The 26,141-nt window shown below is 38.5% G+C and overlaps 1 protein-coding gene across 11 annotated transcripts in view; it reads right to left on the bottom strand.

The window, feature by feature from the left end:
* The window catches only part of CACNB2 (calcium voltage-gated channel auxiliary subunit beta 2), a 250,596-nt gene that overhangs the window by 85,253 nt on the left and 139,202 nt on the right, over positions 1 to 26,141 (bottom strand). For 9 of the 11 annotated variants that reach the window (XM_030476373.1, XM_030476366.1, XM_030476434.1 and 6 more), the window contains one exon: positions 5,957 to 6,076. In XM_030476373.1, the coding sequence (XP_030332233.1) occupies positions 5,957 to 6,076 (120 nt within the window). Of the gene's footprint in view, positions 1 to 5,956; positions 6,077 to 6,960; positions 7,556 to 26,141 lie in introns of those variants that run through there. The other 2 variants (XM_030476399.1, XM_030476391.1) reach the window with 1 other exon arrangement.

The following is a 26,141-nucleotide window of genomic DNA, read 5'->3' on the forward strand; positions in this document are numbered from 1 at the left end:
GCTAAGTCTGTGTCTGCCACAGAGACCGGAGGCAGGAGGAGCAGAAAAACATCCATACAAGGATTTAAGATACACAAGAGTGTTTGTACCTGGCTTATATCACCTACTTTGATTAAAATATTTCTTCAACACTTCTTTTAATAAGGAACTGGTTTCATTTTCAAAAGTAACACTTGTAATGCTGCCCTTTATACAGTAATTCAGCCACATAGATAAAGTCAGAGCCAAGACATATCATCAAGGAAGCGTGCAGGCGTGTGTGAAAGCTGCAGGTGAGAGCAGGCAGAAGAGTTGTGCTTGTCGTCAGGACTTTTTCTCAGTATTGTCTCTCTATTCCACAGACACAACTTGTCTCCCTCCACTGATTATTTGAAGAACATCAGGATACTGAAGGATCTATCTACAGTTAGCTAGGTTAATACCCCTCCACTCTTATTTTGTACTTACACTTAAGAAGCAGAGGAGGAAAGGATACTTGTGAAACAGATTTGGTCACTCTGTAATCACAGTATGAATGAGATGACAGATGTTTTTTAATTAGAGAGGGTACTTTTTCTGGAGCATTTGATTCCTGAGAATCCCGGGAAGAAACAATTCCAGCCTCCGAACACTTCAGCCCAACAGTGAAAACAGATAAAATGTTTGAGGAAATAACCAACATAATGATAGGCACTAGTGTAGAACAAGGGTATACACTGAATTGAAGATGAAAGAGATCATGAATATAAACAAAAAACTCTGTAGTTCATGGACAGCAGTATAAAGGGAGCTGCTTTATGTTGCAGTGTTACAGCCTAAGAAAAAGCAGAAGAAATGAGGAAAATGAACAAAACCAGTTTCTGTAACCTGATTCGAGCAGATCCAGCAATGCAGAACTTGCCTGCAGCTAAGCAACAACCAGATTTGCAACTGTACTTTTGGATCAACAACTCATTTCCAGCTAGACCACTGTGCCAGCTCCCATGTAATCCCAGCAACTCTGACAAGCAACATTAGTTATCTAAATGATAACATGCAATGGAAGTATTTTAAAACAAAAGGGCAAATGAGAAGAAATCAATGGAAAAATATTACCATACACAACAGCTGACATAAAGCACTATCCTATGTTGCCAGGCTTTGGGTGCTGTTCAGCACCATGATGTCCTCATAATTGAGGGAAAATAGAAAGAGTCTCCATGATGGAACAGCCTGACATAATATAAGGACACACATCAAGGTGATGGGCACGTCTGGTGTGTCAAAAATGCTACTGCAGCTTAAGTAGACATACCTTAACTAGCTTTGTGGCTGCCTGCTAGCAGCATGGGGTAATTCAGAGGCTGTGGAACCTGTCTGAGAGTGAATAAATACTTAAATAACTAGTCTTGGCACACTGCACTGGATAATTACATCTGACAATCTTTTTCAAGCCTTCAGCCTTGCAGGGATATATAGGCATTATCCCAGCCTGCTACATGTTTCAAAGCTGTGGTCCCCAACTCATGCATGGAGGCAATGCGCTACACTTAAGACATTGCATTATTACTCATAGTCACAAGCCATCACTACTACGACAGTGCACATCAAGAAAGCAAACCACGACAGCTTATATTATTGCCCAAAAGCCAGCAAAGGAATGTCTGGTATCAAAATTCCTGTGGCTCCCCATCTTAATACAGAAACAATTTAAATGACATTTTAGGACTATGGATATTTCAAGTTTTAAAAAACTCCTGAAAGGATGCTAGCAGTAGAGCATTAGGGAGAGTGCAAACAAAGCAGAGCTGAGAGAAATTCAGATTTTCTATCATGGACACATATGCACTGACTTCTGGAAGATCACGATCTTACTTTGACAGACATTTACGAAGTTTCAGGACCAAAGAATGTTGAGAACAATCCTTAACAGAGAACAAAGAGCACAGAGCTGTCCCTTAGTCCCATGTGAGAAACAAAACCTGGATTATTAACTGACACTTTCAGCACCCAACGTATTAGAAATAACTGAAAGAAAGAAAAACATCATTTTCCAAAATGCTGAAAATATTCTACAGATCTCATTTGAAAATAGTCTCTGCATAAGGAGCTCTAAAGCCATGAAAGAAAAATAAAACAAGGCAAAATCTAAAAAATTGAAGAGACTGAAGACAAGAAGTTACTCTTGCAGAAGAGGAGGTTTACAGACCACCTGACTAATTGTATTTCAGTCAAAAACTAGTTTATAAGATATGATGTGCTTCATTGAGGCAAAAGAAATCAACAAAATATGTGAATTAATTCTACCAGCATTAAAGAGGGCCGCAATTCATTATTCAAGTCCCCTTTCCCATGTGCAAACTTCAGCTCATTTAGTACTGAATTTAAAGGTCCCACTAATACTTGTACCTTACAGTTTTCCTTTGATCTCATCCCTCTCGATGCAATATTTTAAAGGATAATTAATTGAATACTTGCAAGGAATTGACAAAAAATATCTCTACTTACTATCATTTACTTTTAATCTTCACTCTTCAAAAGTAAAAAGCTTTTTTCTGTAGAAATGATGATTCTTAAAATACTAACACTAAAAGCAGTTAATGTCATTGGGCTTCTTATTTATCTTTGGCTTGCGAATGCTAAAGATTCATGTTTTTATAGAAATGGGAAATTCAGTAAAGTATCAGTACAAGCCCTTAGATTTGGGCATTGTTAGCATGCCCTACTCAGCCACAGTCCAGGTCCTCTTTATCTCAGAGACAGCCACATGCCGCAAACAATGAGGAGGATACCAGGGAAATCCTTGATGTTTTGAAATGATTTTTTTTTTTCTATTTAAAAATAAAACAAACCAAACCCAAACCAAAACCAAACCCAAAACCCTGTTCTGCATTTGCATTGCTAAACTGTTCTAACTAAGAACATTTCATCTCAGCTTCGAGTTTAATAGCTTCATTTGAAGATTTGTTTCCCTTGGGATTAGCTGCTGGCCTGTAGGTATCCTCATCAGTTGCCTCTTAATTTTCCATCCCTGGGCGACTCCGAACATGTTCCCATGGCCCCACCTTCCTTACAGTAAGTCACATGCCAAAGTGAGTCAGCAAAATATGCTTAGCTATTTTCCAGAGAAGCAATGCTTGTATAAAATAAATAAACAAAAATGGCCAGAATGTGTATTTTCTTACAAGCTTTTTTGGTTTTATTTTCCCTGTTTGGATATGTATTAGATATGCATATTATATTCTGGCTTTATGCTACACAAACACTTAGAATCCATTAAAATCCGAATTTAAAAATCTTAAAATCCTCCCAAACATTTGCCATTGTGTGCTTTATTACTATATTTTTCTCTTCTATTTAAGGTGTTTTCCCTAGCTGTGAGGAAGGAAAATGGATGTCATTAAACTGTTTTCATTACATGCGTGACACAGTTCAACAGTTTTTTTTATCTACCCTTAATTCATTATCATTTTCCCGCCACCACTGCATTATTCATGTATGTCACCCTCTTCTAATTCCTGTGACAAATATAATTGTAATGACTTTATTTAGGACCAACACTTCCAGTCACAATATGGAAAGGCAAAAAGTTAAAGCAGCTGCGTCACTTGGCTCTGCCCGATAGCCGGTCAGGGCGAAGGCAAGCCAGCCATGGAGAGCAGGCAGCAAAACCTGCTGCCCGTGGGAAACAGGTCTGAGGGCACACGGGAGCCAGGCAGCACCAGCAGAAGTTACTGCTTCATTAATTTTACTATGTTTCAGGGAGGTGAAGGACTGAATCACCAATAAAGGCAGAAAAGCACACCCTGTCATATTTTAGATCTACTCAGTTAGGTTTAATTTATGTCTTTTTAAACATTTATTCCAAAAGTAAGCACCAAATGCATATAATATTTTAGTTAATACTATTAATTTAAATATTACATTAGACTAAATATTACGCAGTTATAGCCTCTGCATAAAATGATTCCATTATAGCCTGGAATGACTTTTAACATTTGACTTGAGAAACAAAAATGCTAATGTAGTTCCAGCTTTAATCCATTTTAAAGCACAAATGATTTAAATTCATTTCGTGTTTTCTATATGACTGGAACTACCCATTGTTATATCAGGATGGTTTTGGCAGTGCCTTTGCTACTTTGACTGTTCACAAGTTGTCTTACAGTTTCAGACGGTGTCAGACCTAGATGCTATATCTTATGCCAGCTGGAGTGAGAACATTGGTTTGATGTATAGAAAAACAGTTTTAAGAAGTCAGGGTCTGCTAGCAGTTTCTCTACAAACTACAATAGCAGCAGTGCTAGAGGTCATGAATATTACATAAGGGCTGTCCATGCATTCAAGCCAGCATCAGTAAGCCAAATTCCCATAGCAACACTCGCATAGATTTACTCCTCGCTAAGAAATGCATCGTTTCAGCAGTAAGTGCCATACTGCTACCCTGATTAGTCTGCAAGATATTATTGCTTCACCTCTTCTTTTAAAGATAAAATTCAACACTCCACCTGAATTTCATGGCAGCCTTTATTATCTTTCCTAGGAGCAAACAAATCTCAAACTAGCAAAAAGCAACCCTGGTAAAACTGAAACTCCTGATTACGATCAGCAACATCTCTAAGATACAAGGTGGAAGGGACGAAGCGGGCTGCTGCTTTTGAGTTTCTGCTACACTGATCCCAGGACAGCAAGACCCAAGTTCAAAGAGACGTCCAGCATCTCCTACAGTGGGCAAGTTCCAGCAGCTCATTAAAAAGCTGCTTTAGGAGCTCTTATTAAATATCAGTTAACAATTAACACCCCCACCCCACCCCCATCTTTGGCTTCCCTCTTCAAGTTTTCTGGCCCGATTAAGCTGTCTGCCTGTGCATTATAGTACCATATTATTAATGGACCTGGGCCTCAACATACAATCAGATGCATAGTTCAATGATCTGGACTCCTAATTTCTGAAGAACCCTTGTAAAACAGGTGGCATAAATGGACAAGTCTGGCAGTGGAAAAGGAAACAGCAAAATAAAAACCCAGGCAAAATGGAGGAGGGGAGTCGGAGAGAAAGTGAGACAGAAATGCAGATCAGGTAGATCTGAGGAGGGATCTCAATAGTGTAATTAAAAATTTAGATATAAGATATGAAAACATAAAAACAGACCTTGGAAAACAGTAACACACTGAGATCTGTAGATGATAGCATGCAAAAAAGAAAAGCTAGAACAAAGTGATAAGCGAATGACAACAAATAAGATAAGCATGATTTTTACAGATGCAATAGTATTTAAAGATACAGCACACATGAAAGAAAAACAAGACTATACCCTTTCACTGCTAAACCTCTCAGAGTCCTAAATACATTTCATGGAAAATATACAAACACAGCAAGAACCTAAAGCTCTTTTAGTATTTCCTTACTAAATTGTCACTATCTGCCAGGAGTATAGAGATAAAAGGAGAAATCTTAACAAGTCCTAGAGCATATTGCTCACGGGGTCATTTAACACACAAACTGTAAGGAAAGTCAGTGAAGTCTTCAGGAAAAAAAGACCTTTGTAACAGATTCTCTCCATTTACATATGACTTGTAGGGACTGATCTTTCATTGGAGGGAGGTGAATAGGATGCTTGAGGGCTGATTTCCAGATCTGTAAGTTTTGAGTGCCGTAGCGACCCATGGGTAAACTTTCACAAACATCTTCAGTAAGAACTCAAAGCTTTGACCCTATACACCACAATAAATGTGTACATTCAATAAAAGCAGAAGCGCACACATTTAAATAAGATTGTTCTGAAATACAAAAGCCAATCAAATGCCTTCTATGGAAAACTGATTCTAAGTGATTTTTCCTGGAAAAATCTCTTTTCTACTGCTGTCTGGAAAATCTTTAGAAGAGGTCTTACGCTGTATGTTAACACATTAATAACATTTGTGTCGCTAATGGATGAGATATCCGTCCTTTAAAGCCGCACATTTTATGAATTTGTGACATGAAAAACCACCTTACCTTTGCTTTTTCCAGCTGTGCCTGGGCCTGTCGCTCTGCCTCTCTCCGCACTGCTTCCCTGTCTTCTTCCAGAGATACATCTGAATCAGATGGACGGCTGGTGTAGGAGTCCGCCGAACCCTGCACAAGAAAAGGAAAAATAATGTCTCAAGTTGTTTTAGTGTTAAAAAGCCCCAAAACAACAGCACAAAAAAAAGAAAAAAACAAACAAACAAACAAAAAAACCCTCCAGCAGAAGTGGTTATACATCTTGTCTTTTCTTTTACTTCTGTATCCCTGAGAGGAGAATAACTACCCAAAAGTGAAAGTCAGTTAGAAAAATTAAGTCTAGGTAAATATTTTCTTCTGGAGACTTTCCAAAAGTGCAGGTGTCTTCCCCAGTGTTTTATTTCCTGCACTACCCCTATACTCTTATTTGTGTGCTTTTCAGCAAGCAAAGCTAGTTGCTCTGTAGAGTTACAGTACTGGTGCAGTGCAGGGCTGAAGGACACACAGCAGCTTCGACGATGGCTCCCTAAAAATTGAAACTCTAAACAGTGACAGTATTTTCAAGGAAACAGTCTTTTCATAATCAAAATGCAAATTCAGTATCAATAATTACCATTACACAGTATCTCTGCTAACAGATTTAACCTCTGCTATCCATTTTTATTTTAGGGCAACCTCTTTACCTGACACACTTTCCCCATCAGAACTGCAAATGGCTCATATCCATCTCTGCCCCTCAGCAAAACATGTAAATGACCACAAATCAACCTTCAACTAATAAAATCCGTCTGGACTCAACACATGTCCCCATATCGCCACAATGGAAGCAGCCACAATGCCAGAACAGCTCTATAAATAATGACAGCACTGCTTTTCCTCTGCATCTCCCTGCATACAAAATAGAGTTCTGCTAATTCAATCAGAATGAAAACAACTGTCATCTCCTCGCTTCCTTATTTTCTCTCCCTCCCTGCAATACATATAATACATGCCGATAATGAAAATGTAGGGCTTACACAGATATCAGAATTCTTCAGACGTCCTCCTTTGGCTCTTTTCAGAAGCCTGATCCAGGTGGCCTTCATTAGCCAGACAGCTCAGTTATTGTCCGCAGCTGCAGCGCCCGGCACTGATCTCATGAAACATGTGCACACTGAGCACCGCAGAATCACTGCTCCTTTCCTATCCATGCTCTGCTCTGAGAGCCTTCCTTCTCTTCCCTCTGCCTTTCAAGCTTGCAGCCTCACTGTTTCCAAATATTCTGCTGCAATTAAATTCTCAAATTTTCTCATGCCAGTAAAAAAATAAAAATAATTAAAAAAAGAAAAAAAACCAAAAAACAAAACCCAAACCCAAAAGATCTGCACCACCTCCAAAAACCTCAACTCAAACAATAAAAATGTAAAACAAACCAGGCTTCAGGTAGATGCTGTGAGAGATACTTCAGTTGATCATAAACTGAGATCAACCACAGAAAAATACCTAGGGCTTTTTCCTTTCTGTTTTGGGGGGCGGATTTGGCTGTTAAAAATAGTGCTTATAAGAGAACCTTTTAAAATCCTGTGCAAAATGTATTCAGTGACATTTGCAAGTGCAAAGTTCATTTCATCTCTTCCTAGATTGGCTGGGGGTGGGGTAACAGGCTGTTCATATCACTGGGCATGCTCCATATGTGCAGCCTTTTACGCAGATGCTCACATCACACCGGGTTGTTAGCCTATGCCAAATTGCCATTTTACATCTCAAGGGTAAACAGCTGGAAAATGCAGGGTCCCTGCAAAACTGGAAGAGCTGGTACAGCGTCTCCCTCCCGTCATGTATGTCTGCTACAAGCTGCCTTTCCCTTGGATGCTCAGTGCTGTCACGCAGCACTTCCCTCCACTGCAAAGCACTGAGCTCCACTCACAGCTCTCTTACAGAAAACGTAAATCCAAAAATATGCCTGTTGAGCAGGAATTTAACCCCCAAGTTACTGCTTACATTTTTTCTGACATAAACAGAGGAAAAAAGCAAAGGGTATCTGCAACATACCACTTAACATATAAATACTAGATCCTAATATAGCAGAAGCCAAACAAAACATTGAATTTCTACATTCTGCTTTTCAGAGTCACCCTCTACCCTTCCATAAACTTACATGGGAGTAACATGATAAGGAATGGTTTTCTAGGGCATTTATGATTCACTGACAGACACGCAACATTCTAGTTGAAAAAGATCACTGCAGCTGATGGCAGAGCCTGCCTTTGATATAAATTCACAGAAATTGAATAAATATACAAATATTTGATATAAATACAGAAAAATAGAGAACAGACATTACAGCTGAGAACAGTGGTCAGGCACTTGTTGTAGTATGTCGGCACAAAGGACTGAATCCTGCCATGGTTTGTGTCTGTATAACAACGAAATTGCCCCACCACAAATAATGCAGAAGCCTACACTGAACCGCTATTAGAGCAAACAACAGTTGCCACTAAACTGACTGCTTAAAGGTAAATTTTAACTTTCCAAATGTTTTACTTTTTCTTTCCCGAAGCCTGTAATAGTTACGGCACAGAGTTTAATACGCTGCCTTTGAGCTAACATAAAGAAAATTATTCTCCAAGGGATATTTTGCTTACAGGAGTCCAAATACATCCACTATGTTATAGCCATCTTCCAAAACAAAAATGCCTACTGAGCTAGAGTAAAAGAGCAGAAAATAAAAGAAAATACAGTCAAACTTTTCTTGAATTTTTTAAAAAATCTTGTCCATTAGGAAAAGACTAGAGGCCTGTAACCTCCCCGTCGTCTTCCAAAATTGGCTATTATTTAAAATTTCCCTTTGCCACAACTTCTGACAGCCCCCTGATGGAAACAGTGGCAAAAGACAAGCAGGAACAAGCATACAGAAGTTTAGTGTACAGTCTAAGACCTTCTATAGTTTACACCGCAGTGGCCTGTCGTCAAAACCATTGAATTATCATGGCATTAGTTAAAGCTGAGACTGCGATAAACCCCCATCACAGAGCCTCAGCCTTCAATTCCTCAGTGTCATTCTGCTGCCAAGTGAGGAACGGTTTCATAAACCAATCCCAAAGCAACATCACCTTTAAATAAGAGGAAAACAAGCCAACCAGCCATTAAGCTGGACATGGCAATCACACTACGGACAGTGGGAGTATTAGCTTTCTACAGCACTTCTGTGATGAACACATCGTATTTTCCACTGACCAAGCAGCATGGCATCACTTTTACTATCACTCATTCTGCTGTATAGAAGTGATGCTGCCTAATTTTGGGATGCTGCCTAACTGGTCCTAATCCTATAAAATGATATAATTCCTATCTCCCCTAAGGGGGGCAAAATGCCTTTAAAGGCCTTTTGGGTCAGGCCGGAATTGCTAAAATTGGAGTTTCATCTTCCAGGCCACAGAGATCATCTACAGTGCTGGTCATGTCTTGTGTTGGCCACAGTCCCAACACACATCCAAAAAATTATAATGATCCAATTTATTTTAATTATATTGACAAATCACATGAATCAAACTCAACATTACATTTATTTTCCCAGTGGGATGGACATGGTCATGTAAATTTTGTATGGAAAGCAGAAACTGGGAGCTTGCTTCTCGAATATGGAAAAAGAAAAATCAAAGCCTGACATCAAGGCAATCCAGGAAAAAGGGGAGCATGCAATTAAAATTAATTAATTTTATAAACTACTAATCATTTTCATACGAGCTAAGAATGTACTCAACACTTTAAGATGAGAAAAAATTCAAACTTTGATAAAAACTATGATGAGACTACAACGGAAATAACTTGACTATTCAAGGAAAACAAGGCCCAGTGGATGTGCACTGTCCACTCTTGACAGCTAACAAAACCACTTTTCCTCCCTGGGTTACACAAGTTTAGGGGGTTGCTCTGGGGAACGCTATGGATCCTTTCCCAAGAGCTTCTGAAATTCAGTCTTTCTGGGATTCTGCAGGTCTCCATAACCTTCCACTGCAATGTGGAAGAGCTGCAGTAATAAAAGTATGTAATATACACTACTGTAGCCCCCAGCTCCTAGTATTTCACAGGAAACTGACTAATAAAAGTGAGATAGGTCATGTTAATAATTATCCCATCTATTCCCCTCTCTCCCCCTCCACCACCTTTTCTCTCCCTCCTTATTCAGCAGGTTTACAAACCCAGTTTGTTTGAGAAATAACTTCCTGTTTTTATGACATGCTTGCAAATATTTACCAACTATTTTACCATATACCATTATATTATATAATACCATTATATTATATAATACCATATACCATTATATTAGAGTAGATTCTATGACGTATTCTTATAATATAAACCCGTGCTTTTCACACTGCTAGTGGTTATATGTGATCATATTTGAGCTCCTTTTTCTCCAAGACCATACATGTCTTATCTTCCTTGGCATTGTAGAAGTGTATCATTTCAAGAGACTAGGTCCTTCATGTAAGAGGATTCTTTTATTACTTTCCTTTATTTGCAGTTAATAATAGTTAAATTAGGTGGTGCCTCTAGATCTCTATTTTTCTTGTTGGTTTTCTGTACCTATACTTAAATTTGGTCAGTACTGCTGGAGATTAAGTACAGATTTTGACTGCCGTGTTGCCTTCATAGTGTAAAATCTGTTGATGTGTTTGGCCTGTTACTGTACTAAATTCTCACCGAGTTAACATCGCTACCATTACTCTTGCAAATTCAGTCCTGGCCTTTATATTACGTCTTCTTCATAAAAAATTAAAGCGATCCTCTGAGTACCATGAGTTTCTCTTTAACAGGGTAATCCACTTATGAATTGGGTATCATTAGAACAGATAACTTTCCAAATTGCTGAAAATTCTCAAATAATTCTCTTCCTAGAAAGATCATACAAGTTCCTTCAAGAAGAGACTTTTTACCTTGTTATTTATTAAATGAAGGCATGAAGCAGTAAGCAAACATACAAGATTTTACAAAGAATAAAGAAGTACATGTGACTACACATATATATAAACTCTTCATTTATAATATTGGGTTCTTCTCCTGGATATAATTTTCATCTCTTCATTGATTTAATGCTGAAGAGAATTTTAAATCCAAAAGGAGAAATATCTTTATGTCTTAATTCGATTTACACTATGAATATAAAAAGCTCGGGTCTCACTGTGCCAATAACAAGAACAATTCATTTCAACATTAAGAATTTATGCAGAGATATTGCTAAATGCTTATCTTCTAATCTTGTTGAAGTAGTAAGAAAGACATCACATGTTCTGCTAGGACACAATCTGAGATAGTAAATCATGTCCTTGTGATGTGCTTCTACTTCTTGAGTGCTACAAAATAAGGTAAAGGGAAGAAAATGTTGAAAGGCTACTTCCATAACATTTTTATTTCACTTAAAATCATTAAAACTGATTCAGAACAAAGGCAAATGTGAAATGTTGAAGTTTAGCATAAACTGAAACTGTTGACATTGGCAAATTGTAATATGCCAATGGGGAATACAGATTATCCTGTTTCATCATAAACTGACCAACCTCAAATGTATGAGCCACAAACCTGAAAAATCAGAAGCACTCCCACAAAAGCACCTTCTCCACAGGCCTCAGTTTGCCAGAGTGGCCACAGATGGTGAATGTGAAAATTTCTTATCCATGAAATTTTTTCCAGATGTCTAAGCAATGTCATTGTTTTGGATGATGTTGAAGAGAGCACAAAATGCTGCTCTGAGAATGCTATATAATGTTATATTGATGTTAATTATTTGAGGGCGGAATTTTTATGGAAAGACCAAATTAATTCCAATTGTTTGGCATGTATATTTGGCACATATGACAAAAATAAGAAATACGTTTTAACGAAGGAAAAAGGAAAAAGATCACATATTCATTAGGGGGATATCAAGCAGGAATTGCTCCCCTCTTGTGTAAGGGTCACGGACATTTCACAGCCTGGCAACTTCCAAGTCTAGTCCTGATGTCCAATCTGGTCCTTGGCATGGGCCTTGCCTGCACTTGGTCACTTGCCCACTACACACACATTTAGATCTAAATGCCATAAAACTTCACTCTCCCACAACTCCCATCACACAAGTAGGGCTACCAGCTCCTACAGTTGTCACTGAAATCCTCTGCTATGGTTGCATTTAAAAAACAAATCCAATATTGATTAGAATCTTCTTCTTGTTGTTTAGAGCTAACTGGGCATTGCTATGGCATCTACAGCCATGGAGGACCTTCAAATAATGGGAGGAGTGAAATTTTAGAAGAGCTGGTAGCTTTATGGATGCAATGTGATTAAAAACAAGATTATATAGGAAACCAGACTTCTCTTTACCCTTAACATGACTTTGGCAAGCTTGATCATGGCACCCAGCTTGACATAAACAGGTTTCCAAGGTACTAATCCAATCAACGGCTGGATGAAAGCAAAGGTTTCCCCCTAGGAAACCCTTAAGTTTCAAGAAGCCTAGATTTTGGCATTCATGAATCAGGGAAACAACTGTATCAGGTACTTTATCAGGGAAAAACAAAAGAATAAAACCTTAAATAACCCCACACATCAAAACCCCACACGCATTTGCATTCACATTTCATGAGGTTGCTTTCCTGGTGTTTTGCTACGAAAAAGTAGCGTGAGTAGGTATTTATAGAGAAATTATAGTCTTCTCATGGCGACTCTTCGGAAAAACTTTGGCAATATGCAAATTGCTTCCAAAAGGGCAGCTGCAGAATTCAGCCTAGTTAGCAAACAGATAGACAGATTGACCCCTCAGAGTCAGAGCTAAGCTCTCCCCAAAGCTTTGGGATGCTCTGGTGTGTTACAGTTCACCAATTTCTGCAAAAACCATCCTAGAGGGAAAACTACTTGAGATCCTATTGTACAAGGCACTGTACAGTCACAAACTAAATGACAAGCCCTGCTTAAAAGAACTTGCAGTCTCAAGGATGAGAGAATATGAGCAGAATAAAAAAAGGAGTAAGAAAGGGATCAAGGTAGCAATGCAATAGAAAATAAAGTATTTTTAAGTATTCGATACCAGCATTATGACTCATCCCTTGCATAACCATGGTGGGTTGTTGTTTAAGTAAGTTTTCTATATGTATTATGGCAGAGATTAGTTCTGTGAAAGCCTCTGAAGGAGGATAATCTGGTAGCTCTGTATATTCTGACAGAGGGATTCTCACGCTTATGAAACTTGAGCAAGTGCTTTTGAGGAAGAGGGCAATGACAGGAATACACAAAGGTCTCCTATGCTTTAGCGACAATACAATCACATTATTGAGAACTTTCAAATAAAAAGAAAAAAAAAAAATCCCCCAAAATAAAGAAAAAAAAAAAAAAAGGATTTGATTTTTCAAGACAATTAATTGGATCTAAACGATGGGATTAAATTATTGATGATTTTGAGCTGTAAGGAAAAGTCAGAGCAATGACAGAGCTAAGACGTTGCCAGTGGAACAACTCAGAGACAGGTGTCAAAGGAATTAAAATACACCAAGGAAATGATTACAAGCTTCATGAACCTGAATCATCTCACTTTTGTCTCAGACTGTCAGTACACACACGGATATTAACAAAACTTGGTTGACTCATGGTAACTTTTTAAAGCTCTGGTAACTTGATTATATATTTAAGCCCTTAGGCAAAGGTAAATCAGGATTATTACCAACAAAAAGCCGACCTGTGGTGGTGTTTACTGGGACAGAAGTGGGTAAAAAAATGAAGGTTTTCAGGAAAAATGACAATATCATTTTTGACAGTATCAGTTAATCAACAGTGGATATCACAAAGGAAGGATTTTAAATAGAAGAAAAAAAGGACTTAGAACATAAAATGCTATCTGCTGATACAGGAGCAGAGAGAAAGACGAAGACTGGGTCAACCACGAAGGCTCAATTAAAAAGAGGAAAAATGGAAAACACATCTGGGATGACAACAAGGAAACAGAAAGACAACTAGAAAAGGAAAGAATTTGAAGGAAAGCATGGCAACCATCATCTCAATTTGTCTCAGCTCAGTTAAAAGTGCCAATTTAAATTCTCTGTTCCAGATCTTCAGTATATTTTTATCCGGGATTTTGGTTCAAGTCATTAAGATTTTCTGCATACTTAAAAATAACTTCCTTGAAAATTTAGCATGAAATTCAGTTAGCAATGGAGAATTTCAAAGGAAAAAAAATAAATTTCTTTGTATTTTTTCAAATTATCCCTAAATGTACAATCCCTGACTGTTTTCAAATGTAACATTTTTAATCTACTCCACATAACAAATAGAATGTTTGCAGGTGTGTTTGCTTTTTTGCTTTTTAACTTGTTAAAAATGTTGAGGTTAAGTACATACAGTCAAGTCTTCCTTATTTTACTATTTCAAATGTAACAACTGCTTTAATACATATTTTTGCTTGCTACCCTTCATTTCTATACTGTAAATATAATACTCTTCTGTTTAAATAATTATCTGTTTCCCCATTTGTCTTCATGAGTTAGTTTGGCAAGCATGTACTATGTAGAAACTGCTGTCATACACTAGTCGTCTATAATATTTTTCAACCTCTGATAAGTTTATTTTCCAGCCCATCATCTGCTACTGAAATCTTGATTTTCTAGTCATGATCTTTTGTTAACAGCAATCAATGACTGCCATGTCATAAAACATGGCAAATTGCTCATTGCTTAGATTAGGAGAGGTTTTCTTATCAACACCTTTGTTAAATTACACACAGTGAAGAATAATGAATTAATTAAATTTCCCTGAGCCAGGCTCACTGAAAGCTCAAGCCTGTCAAACAGCGGTTCCTTTGTGACTCAGCCCAGGTATCTCTGGCAGGCACAATCATCCTTTAAGCATCTGCAGCCTCTGATACTGCCAGAAACACCAACTGAGCAGCTTTCACACTGCATGGCACCATTTACTTCAGGATAAAAACACTACATAAAATACACATACACTCATCAGTGGGCTAACTGTAAGCTCAGTTTCCAAGGGTATCAGAAGCCACATGAGACCTTGTGGTTTCAGGTGTTAGACCTTTGTTCCAGCCTTCATCCTCATGTATACCACTGGAAAAATATCAGGACTGTTTCCTCATACCCATTACTTATCCTTCAGATCTAGCATAAACCAAAGCAAACTACTTGCAATTTTCTCAAGAGGATGAGGATCCTTACACCGTTTAGATATTTCAATTATTTTCATCTAGTTTCAAGAATACAACAGTCTAATACTTTCATTGCATCAATGGAAAAGTCTCTGGAAAGGCCTTTTGTCCCTTTTATCTATCACATGTCAAAACAGCAGTCTTGGAAAATTCTCTCTCTACAGCAGTTTTTGTTCTAAAATTAAAATAGTAGTAGTTAGTGCATAGATTGCATGATGTCAACTGTTCAAATTAATTGGCTCTTTTAGATTTGACTCTAAGAGATGTCTAACATACTGCATCCACACAGAGTGGGTGAGGATATCAAGTGTGCAGTGTGTGGTCTTCAACCAAGGGTGAGAAGCTAAAGCAAGCACTGCATGCCTGATTCTCCCATCCCAATCCATGTGGCTGTCACTGCTTGTATGGCTCCACAAACTGCTTTTTGATAGCAGGAAAGCAAGGTAGAGTTTGTGGTTCTGATTCAAGAATCCTTCCTACTGCACTTTTAGAGAATGATCTTCATCTCTTTCCTAAGAAGAGAGACTGAAGTCTCTGTATGTTACTGAACCTGTTTTCCATCTGCAAGAGTGTATACAACATTTGTTTCCAAAAACCAAGTTAGTAAAAGGTTGTAGGAAGCCATCTGATACCGTATAATCTCTAATAATGAACAAATCTAAATATATTTTCTTACAGCTAAAACAGATCTCATAATATGGATTTGTATTAGCACTACTGAGATATAATTGCTTAAATAAAGATGGCAGGGTTAGAACAGAAGTACGTGTTTTAGGCAACTTGGAAACAGAAACGTGCCTGCTACTGAAGATGGTGACAATGATAAATGCTAAACTGAAGAAGAATAAAATATAAATGAACTGCAATAGAAAAATTGAAGGAAATAATAAAAGCAGCACATGGTGTTGTGAACTTTCATAACTCAATCCTGGAATATTTTTTGTGTCCTGGAACATTCAAAGCTTGGTACAGTCACTTTCCAGGACAATAAGTGAACTCAGGTTTTTAAAATTGTTACAACCTGGAAGACCAAACATTTTCTGGGTTGTTGGGGGTTTTTGTTAAGACATAAAAGAAACACCAGGAGTAGACTTCTTTCTGATTCAAAATAGACTTTGTCTGGGTCAGGAGAACAAATTACACCATATCACTCGCTAAGCCATTTCCTCCTCTAGAGGACGCACCAAATTTTGGACCACGGTTGGTCTTTCATCTATTGCTGCAATACAGAATACTGACAGAAAATACATGTTTCACTTGCTGATAAATCCAAAATCTTAAAAAAGGATAGCTGAGGACTACAATATCTGCACAAACTCTCTCCCATGCCAGAGCTACGACGAGTTAATACATCTTGTTCTCAGGATCACAAGGTAGTTCAGGCAGAAAGGAGGCTCAGGAGGTCTCTAGTCCAACATCCTGCTCAAGCTGTGAGACTAAAACCAGCTTGGTTCAGGACTTTATTCAGTTGGCTCTTGAAAACCTTCAAGGACAGAACCTCTCTGGGAAAACCCATCACATTGACAGAGTATTCTCACAGTGAAGAAGTTTTTTCTTATATCCAATATGAACCTCTCTTCTTTCAATTTCCAGTGTTTTGTCTCTTGCCCTCCCACCACGAACCTCAGAGGAGCCCGGCTCCACACTTTTGACAACCTCCTATAGACGCTGGGGGGCTCACACAAGACGTGGGAGTTCAGAATTTCAAAAGAATCTGCAACTTTGGAAAGATAATAGAATTCTTCTTAAAAAAGAGCCAACCATGGACAAAATAGATGTGCTATACAATAGTCAACTCATTCAAAAAATTTAAGACATCATGTTGATGTAAAGCAACATTACTAATACACCACCAGTATCAATCAACTTTGTAAAATCCCTCAGATGAAGAGATTCCTTCCAACACATCTCTAGCAAGTTTCTGGTCACAAGAGAGTCTCCAGCACCTGCAATGATGAGACACAAGAATGGAAATTCAAGTTCTGCAAGCTTTAAGGTCTCAAAACGTGCTAACTGTCACCAAAGAAATACAAATGAACCTATGTTGTCCCTGACAATTTGTTTTCTTCAAGAACTGCACTGGCTAAAGCCTGCTTTTTCCTCTCTGCTCCATTGTTGGGAAATGAAATTAATTCTCTCCTTAAACTCGTCCGGTTATGCTCAATTAAAAGTCGTATTTCCTCCAGTTTATAAGGGAATCAGTTTCTGCTTGAGGAATTACCACTCAAACTTATCAGATGTTCCACTACTGCTATCACCACCAGATTCCTGCTGAGAGGACAGGAATATAACAAAGACATCGCTGAGATTGCTGCTGTGCTAATTAGCAAGGCAATTATTATTCCGACGAGATTCCTAAACGTAAAGAGAAAAAGAGTGAACAAGGAGCCAGCAGAAAGTAGTTAGGTGGATGATGGGCAACATCCATACCACACAGTAGAGGAGCACCTATGACAAAACAGGAAAGAAGGACAAGGCTTCGAGGGTAGAAATATGAGAGTAATATCAGAGATATATGAGAGAAATATTTCAAGAATGTAAGAGAGGGATGGCAGGCCAACAAAGCATTTCTGAACTTTTACTAGTTATTGCCACTCCAGTTTAGCAGCAGAGAAGATCACAAAAGCAGAAACATATCTTTTCTAAGATTAAAAATATTGTACAAATACACTGTCAAACAAAAAAGAAAAAATACCTCAATGTTATTTGTGCTTATACACCTGCACTAGAAGACCAATTATTAATCTAATATCTGCCTTTTTTTAAACAAGATACATTTTTATAACATCTAGCCACTTCCATATCTGTACCGCATGCAGTTTTCTATTAGAGCCTATAAACACTCAGTGGTTCTATGCTTCCAAATTGAAGCATATAAACAAAGAGCTAATCCCACAACTAGTTTTTCTGCTTATAACCACTCAACACTCACTTTGTGTTCATTCTGCTGTACATTAAGTCAGTCCCCAAAGCATTCATAGACAGATAAAATTTACAAGATGCTAGAGAAACCCAAGATGCATCATTTTTTCCAGGTCACACCTATTGCCCACTCAATAGTCATGTACATTGTCTACATGCTGCTAAACCACAATTCAAATGCGTTTGTGCTCACACCCTCTCAAAAATTGTCCAGAGACACAGTGCCAGATTCCCTAGCCAGGGTAAAGTCAGAACTCAACATTAAATCCAAGATGGGCTTTTTATGCTTTAAGAAGTTTGATTCCTACTGGCTTTCAATAGCATTCCATTTCATCTCCACTTTGAAAAAAAGAAATTTAGTATCTTACTTATTACTTTTTTTAAATTTATTTTACATTTCTCCTTAACTGATTTCAGTTACGCTGAAACACTTACTACAAATATTGTAAACTCTCATTTAAAGAAACCAGAATTCCACTCTAAATTTGCACTGCTCTCTTCCCATCACTCCTTCTGTAGTAATTATTCTATCTATAATCAGCAGTAATTCACACAGTTAGCATCTCCCTTCCTGTTCAAAGTTTTTGAGTTTACAACGGCTAAAACAAAAATGATGACTTATTGTTTCTTTCCTCATGCAGAAGAAAAGGAAATGTTCGTTGCTGAAGTTGGCACAGTAACACAAACATGCTCTTTTATAACCTCTCATGTTCTGCTAGTTGTCTGCAAGCATGGGTCTTTTTTATGATTTGAAAAAGCATCAGTATTTTTAAGTCTTGTTCATTTTCAAAATCACCATAGCCTATGATCTCAACAGCAGTTCCTTCTTGTTTCCCCTTTGCTAAAATAGACCTTATTTAAACTGAATAGTATCTCATTCACGTCATAAAATCTACCAGAAAAGTGCAGGCATAACACTGTCAATTGTCACAAGGCAAGCTGATCCACAAAACATGTTGTGTAACTGGCAGGACTAATCGCTCCCATCACACTTACAGACACAGATGTCCAGGTTTATTTAAAACAGCCCTAATCAAAACAGCACAACTTACGGTGTTTGGGGTTGTTTGTCTGTTTTTTTAATGCATATATTTTACTAGAAGGCATTTGATTACAGAAAGAGCTCAAATTTTATTCCTGTGCTGACATGGCAATGGTATCAGGAAAATGCTATCAGTTGGATTGTATTTTCTCCTTCAACACACTAAGGACGTTCCCATCCAGACCAATTCCCGGATGTTCTTGCCTACAAATTCCACCGAACCTCTAGTGAAATGTCAATCAGTGAAAGCGAAATTTCACATATGGTACTAGAGTCTTGTACAATGAGCCTTGTGATTTTGTTTAAGCATCTCTGAAGGCCACCCATGCTCTTGTCAGGATGTCCCTATAACAAATAATAGAATTACAGCAAACAATACAAACAATTCCATCTTAGAAAGACCACAGGACAATTAGGGGGAATAGAACACAACTTTCCTAAATATAAGGGCTAAACCACAATACAATACATATGTTGACTATATTTGAGCAACAATCTAATGCCTCTGTCCTTCAGATCTCACTTTATAGATATATCACTATATTTATATGGAATGCAGATGAAGGCAAAAGAATCACAGGGAATTATAGGCCTAAAATTTCAGAATTACATGGGGCATCCTACAGCAACAGCAACTAAATTATGGGCAAAATGAAGACTTCTAAGAGTGAATTTTGACTTATAAAACATGAGGATTTCTACTTTGGTGCCAGTAAGATTTCTATATAGCCTGTATTCTTTGAATAGAACCACAGAAAAAAAATAGGTTGGGAAAGGGACATCTGCAGACAGGACATCTAGTCCAGCCTCCTGAATCTGGCACTGCACTGAGCAAAGCCAGATTAGCTCACCCAGGGCCTTCTGTAGCTGAGTTTTGAAAACCTCCATTGATGAAAATTTTGCAACTTTATATAGAATTCTACTTGTTCGTGTCCTACACCAGAAAAATTTAAGGACGTTCTAAGAGTAATCTAACATCTTAAGAAAATAAACTAGGAAGTTATAAGACATTTAGCCTCAAAAATTAGCCTACTGAGCTGCTTCCACAAGCAGATGAATACAACTGTATCAAGTTCAGCACAAGGTCAATTTTAGTAAAGTCCATTTCTGCACATGAAAAAACCTTAATTACTTCCAGTGAAGAAAAAAGAAAATTGAGTTTCTCATTTACTTTCAGGCAAATACACTTTATAAAGACATGCAGAGGCATTTTTCGTATCATATTTAGTTGTTCCTTAAAGGAATAGCTTTGGAATACAATTACGTTCTTATATTATAAATAGCTATGCATGTATCAACCTTGTTCCTATGAACTGGCCTACTATTGTTCCCTCTACTTAAAATTCCTGTAATGGTCTACCTGCCCTTAGATTCAAGAGCTCAGCTGAGTAGGGAGCACTCTCCTTTTGGATTTCTGCACCAAGACTGCTTTCCTTGTGCCAATAAACAAACACTTTGATTTTTAATAAGAAAATTTGCCAAGATATTTCAAACAAGACACAGAAACCTTAAAAAAAGTCAAAAACATATTAAAACCAATGCTTATTAACTCCATTTGATTTATTTGTAAGATCTAACAGAACACTAAAACTATATTGTAGATCATAAAATACAGTATGTTATTCTAGCATTTTAAATGCCCAGAAGTCCTATGCATTGCTAAATTAAAATGTATAATTCACATTGTGTTGTAAATGACAATGTACAATGAAATGTGCACAGGAGAATTTCTCAGGGATTTAATTCTTTCATTTCTCAGTGAAAACCTTTGAAAATTGCTGGTTCCTATTGTCCTGTAGTTACAGCAATAACTAACAGCTAAATAATACAGCAATCGTAACACCCAACTTTCACTAAATTTTCCTCCCTGCAGAATCTTAGAAATTAATCTGATCATAGATGCGTAAAATAATAAACGAGCCTGTCACAGCTATCCTTACCTGTTTCTATGTAAATAAAAAATTTGCTGAAAAAATAATTAATGACTCCTATAGAAGATGAGCTAACTATCTCCAGCATTTTGTAATTCTTATTCATCAGCTGAAGTTGTTATCTGGAAAGAAACATGTAGTTTAAGTAAACAAACACCACTTCATTTAGTCAGTCCAGTTGCCCAGAGCTTGTTTATAATTTAGAGAAGACATGTCTTCATGAAGACTGGTGCCCATGGCTTCAGTAAAGACGTAGATGGCTTTTTTTTTCCGTGACATATTTCCTGACAGCCAATATTGAATAATAGGTTTAGTCTGATCAGCTGTTTCTGAACTTGTTCAGACCTACTTATTATAACCAACTGGAAAACAAAAATGTGTTCCCAATCAGACATAAAAACACAATCTGAACTGTAAACGAAAAAGGGGAGGAGGAAAATAAAAAAAAAAAGTAGTTGTGTCTGGAAGACATTATTAAAGAAGTTTCAGACCAGATAATCTAAACCAGGATTTTTGGCCTTTGGTTTCCCTGTGTGGAAGGTTTCTATAAAAATGACCTTGGACTATATCCAGCCTGCCAGGAGTACTTAATTAAGCTGTCGTAACTACTACAGTGTTGAAAGGTGAAGAGAGCAATGTGCTACCTAGACTGCCAGACACCACCTCATATACCATTGATGGGAGAAAAGTAGCTGCACTACCCAGGACAGCGCACCTAAAACAGGCAGTCTGCCGCACCAGGCAGTCAGGCACGTATGGCAGACAGCATGAACATGCCTTTTTGACTTTAGTTTTCCATATGTGCTGAAGGGGAGTCATGCTTTCAATTTTTCACGTAAAACATCTTCTGCTAACCCTTCTGCTCCCCCTTCTGCTAACTTACATACATCCACAGACTAAACAAAATAGACATCAAAATGCATGTCACAAATACTTAAATGAAAAACAGAATTTAAAGTAACTCTATTGTTTGAGGCACCACATTGGGGTCCCTGCAAGATCTGGAATTTTCTTGTACCGTATTTATGCACAGCATATACAAGTCCCATTTCTGTAACTAGAGACATTCAAGCTACCTTATTGTAAATAGCTACAACTTTCCCATGTAGGGCTCCACCCTGAGAGTTATAAATTGATGACTTAAATCAGGCATGTCATTAGTATCTTTTACCAGTAGACTTCTCTAGCTACATAGGTCTCCTGAGACCTAATTAAATAAGAAGTATGAATATACATGGCATAACAGGGAGCAAGTTGTAAATAATTCTAAAAAGCCTGGAAAAATAGACACAGGCAGAGGAATCACAGAATCATAGAATCACAGAACAGTTAGGGCTGGAAAGGACCTTAAGATTATATAGTTCCAACCCCCCTGCCATGGGCAGGGACACCTCACACTAGACCATGTCACCCAAGAATTAGTCCAGCCTGGCCTTGAACACTGCCAGGGACGGACCATCCAAGTGTGCAGAGGAATCCCAGATAGCTAGGTATGTTGCAGCTATGTAAATCACAGAATGGTTGGGGTTGGAAGAAAGCTCTGGAAATCATCTAGTCCAACCTCCCTACTAAAGCAGGTTTACCTGGAGCAGATTGCACAGGATCGCATTAGGTGGAACTTGAGTATCTCCAGAGAAGGAGAATCCACTTCTCTGGGCAGCCTGTTCCAGTGCTCTGCCACCCTCAAAGCAAAGTTTTCCCTCATATTCAGGTAGAACTGCCTGTGTTTTAGTTTGTGCCCATTGCCCCTTATCCTGTCACTGGACACCACTGAAAACAGTCAGGCCCCATCCTCTAGACACCAACCCTTAAGATACTTGTATGCTGTGATAAGTTCCCCTCTCAGATGCCTCTTCTCCAGACTAAAAAGGCCCAGCTCCTCAGTCCTTCCTCATAAGAGAGATGCTCCAGTCCTCTAGCCATCTTCATAGCTCTCCACTAGACCCTCTCGAGTAGTTCATTGTCTTTCTTGCACTGGGAAGCCCAGAACTGGACACAGTACTCTAGATGCAGCCTCACCAGAGCAGAGGGGGAGGATCACCTCCCTCAACTTTCTGGGCACACTCCTCCCGATGCACACCAGGATACCACTGGCCGCCTTGGCACCTTGCAGCTCATAGGCAACTTGTCCACCAGGACTCCCAGGCCGTTCTCTGCAGAGCTGCTTTCCAGTAGGTCAGCCCCCAGCCTGTACTGGTGCAAGGGGTTATTCCTTCCCAGGTACAGTACCCTACACTTGCCTTTGTTGAACTTCATTAGATTCCTCTCTACCCAACTCTCTAGCCTGTTTGGGTCTTGCTGAATGGCAAGCAGCACAGCCCTCACTGAAGCACAATAAATTGTTGTTAGCTCTGTGCTGCCATAGCTAGATTACTGCCCCTACTGTTAGCACATTAGGCTCCATTCAAGTTCCTCACTAAAAATAGCCATATTTTTTATAGCAAGATGTGCAGAGCAGATGACAGTACAGAAAAGAAAAACTCAAGTATTCCTGATAGCAAAGGTATTTTTTTAAAGGCTCGTGCTGGTTCACTTCAGTGAGGCAAATTGTCCAACATGAGAGGTTGATAGGTGCTTCACCAGGAAGCAGGTGGTACTATCATATTTAGTTCCTTCAGATGGAAAAAAATTAAACCAAGACAAAGTAATTTAAAGATTTTATGAAGACTTGGTGTTATCAACACAATTAGGATCCAACTATTCCCAGATCCTGAGCTAGACTTCCTTCCCTCCTTCCTGCTGCTATCTCACAAGAAGGGTAGCTGAGAGGTACAGATATACCTCAAGCAGTTCAGTGGAGGGCACACATTGATGAGCCTCTCCATTCATCTCTGCCCCTTGTTTTTTTTCCACCAGCACTTACTGAGAGTTGGAAGATGAAGGTGAGAAGCAAAGGAAGGAGCTACAATAAAAACACACAAACAAAACAGCATTGGTGAGACCACACCTGCAGTAGTGTGTCCATTTCCAGGCTCCTCAGTACAAGAGAGATAGGCGTACTGGAGAGCGTCCAGTGATGGGCCACAAAGATGGTTAATGGACTGGAGCATCTCTCCTATGAGAAAAGGCTGAGAGAGAGCTGGGGCTGTTTATTTAGCCTTGAGAAGAGAAGGCTGGGGGGGGTGGGGGTGTGTGTGGTATTTTTAATGTATATAAATACCTGAAGGGAGAATGCAAAGAGGACAGAGCCAGGCTCTTCTCAGTGGTGTCCAGTGGCAGGACCAGAAGCAATGTGCACAAACTGAAACACAGGAGGTTCCCTCTGAACATCAGATAATGCTTTTTCCACTGTGAGGGTGCCTGAGCACTGGGACAGGTTGCCCATGGAGGTTGTGGGGTCTCCATACATGGAGATATTCAAAGGCCATAAAAAACAGATGAGACATCTTTGAGCTAGTCATGGGGAATGATGCCACACAGAATTTCCAACTGAGGAAAGAAAAAATAATTTGCTTCTGCACTTTGGCTGCTGCAGAGAATCCACGGGAAAAGGCTTGCTAAGGGTGACTGTTTCACAAGCCTACAACCAGCTCCGGATGTGAGCACATGTGTCTTTCACAGAGTCCCTAAACACCCAGTTTTAGGCATGAATAACTCCATTCCTAGTACACGTGTACAGCATTTGCAGTTGAAAATTAATCAAATACTAGTATTTGTTATGTGCAAAGCAGGTATTTTCAAAGTAATTTATGAGCTTTAAGAAGCTAAACATCTATCTTTACTAGAAACTAAATATCACCTGAAATTTAAAGGCAAAGAATCAAAATGTCAAGTGATTTGTCCAAGAAGGGACTCCTGGCTCTGAAGTAAACCTCAGAGGCTGAATTTAATTTGCCTATCTTTCAAGTCTGTGGTTCAAGTTACACTCACATGTGATGTGCAATTTATTTGTTTACGTTGAAGTAGGGGGAACAAGGAAAATTCATTTCAAAATCTCAGGATTAATTTTTTACAGTGTTCTGCCACAAGTCATTTGCAGAACAGTGCTTGCAATAAGAAAATTACAATTCAATGAGAGGTTCGCAAAGAACCAATCCTGATTTATAATTTTTAGACATTTTCCTGTGTTAATCCACGCTATGATAAAAAACACTACTGCTAAACAGTTATGCATGACTCTCGAATCCTAAACAACACCCTTATTATCTTTTCTCTCTTTGCTCAGTTTCTGAAATAAGGTAAGTAGTGATGACTCAGAGTAAACACTGAAAACACATCAATGTGTTCACCCTACTGATTTCTAGGACTTAAAATAGCGTATTTCTAAAATAGGTGGGGTTTTCCCTTCACACAGCAAAATCAGCCCTATCAGCAGTGTGCCTGCTCCACATAGAATCAGGGTTTGTCTGATTCACAAGCAGTACTCAAATAGTAACTCTTCTCACACCTGAATGTCATTTGACTGCTTCAAGATCTTCCACTCCTTTAGAAATTTAGTTGACAGACTTTCATATCTTTTAGAAGATAACACTACCTGCAGGAGCCATGCGTGTAACTAGCATCTATCAACATCATACTTAATATTCCATAAGAAGTGTTCCACCCTGCAAGAGGACATAAGCAAACTCAAGGGAAGCAAAGATTTTATTTAAATAGACAACTTCAAAACTTTAGCCTGGAGAACACAAGTGATAAATGCTGGATTTCCAAGGCAACCAAAACATGTGCTCTGGACATCACAACCAATTCACTGGAATTATAAAGAGGTTTTCCATTCGTTGTAAGGATTTTTTCAAAGAGACAAATCTATGAAGAGCAAAAGAGCTGAGTTTTGAGTTTCTTAAGAAAGTTAAAAACAGCTACTTGACCGCTAAAGTTTGAAAGTTGCATGCAGTAGAGTATATGAAACTCAGTGATTTTCCTTAAATGACCTCTCATCAGGAAAATTCCCTGCCTCTGAATCACTTTGCCATAAATTAGCTTTCCAAGGATCAGTCTGTTCTCGAAATAATAATTAATCCTACACTTAACATCACAGTGTCTGATCATCCTACTACAACAGAGCCCAAAGTTTCTACCAGGAAAGACCGGCAAGAGAAAGGAGAGACAAAACACCAACGTGTCCCATGCCTGATTAGAGAAAAGTCAGTGACATCAGCCCTCACCCATGTACCTACAGCCAGGGTCCCCTGGAAAGGC

This window comes from Strigops habroptila, chromosome 1 (assembly GCF_004027225.2).
Source record: "Strigops habroptila isolate Jane chromosome 1, bStrHab1.2.pri, whole genome shotgun sequence".
Taxonomy (NCBI): domain Eukaryota; kingdom Metazoa; phylum Chordata; class Aves; order Psittaciformes; family Psittacidae; genus Strigops; species Strigops habroptila.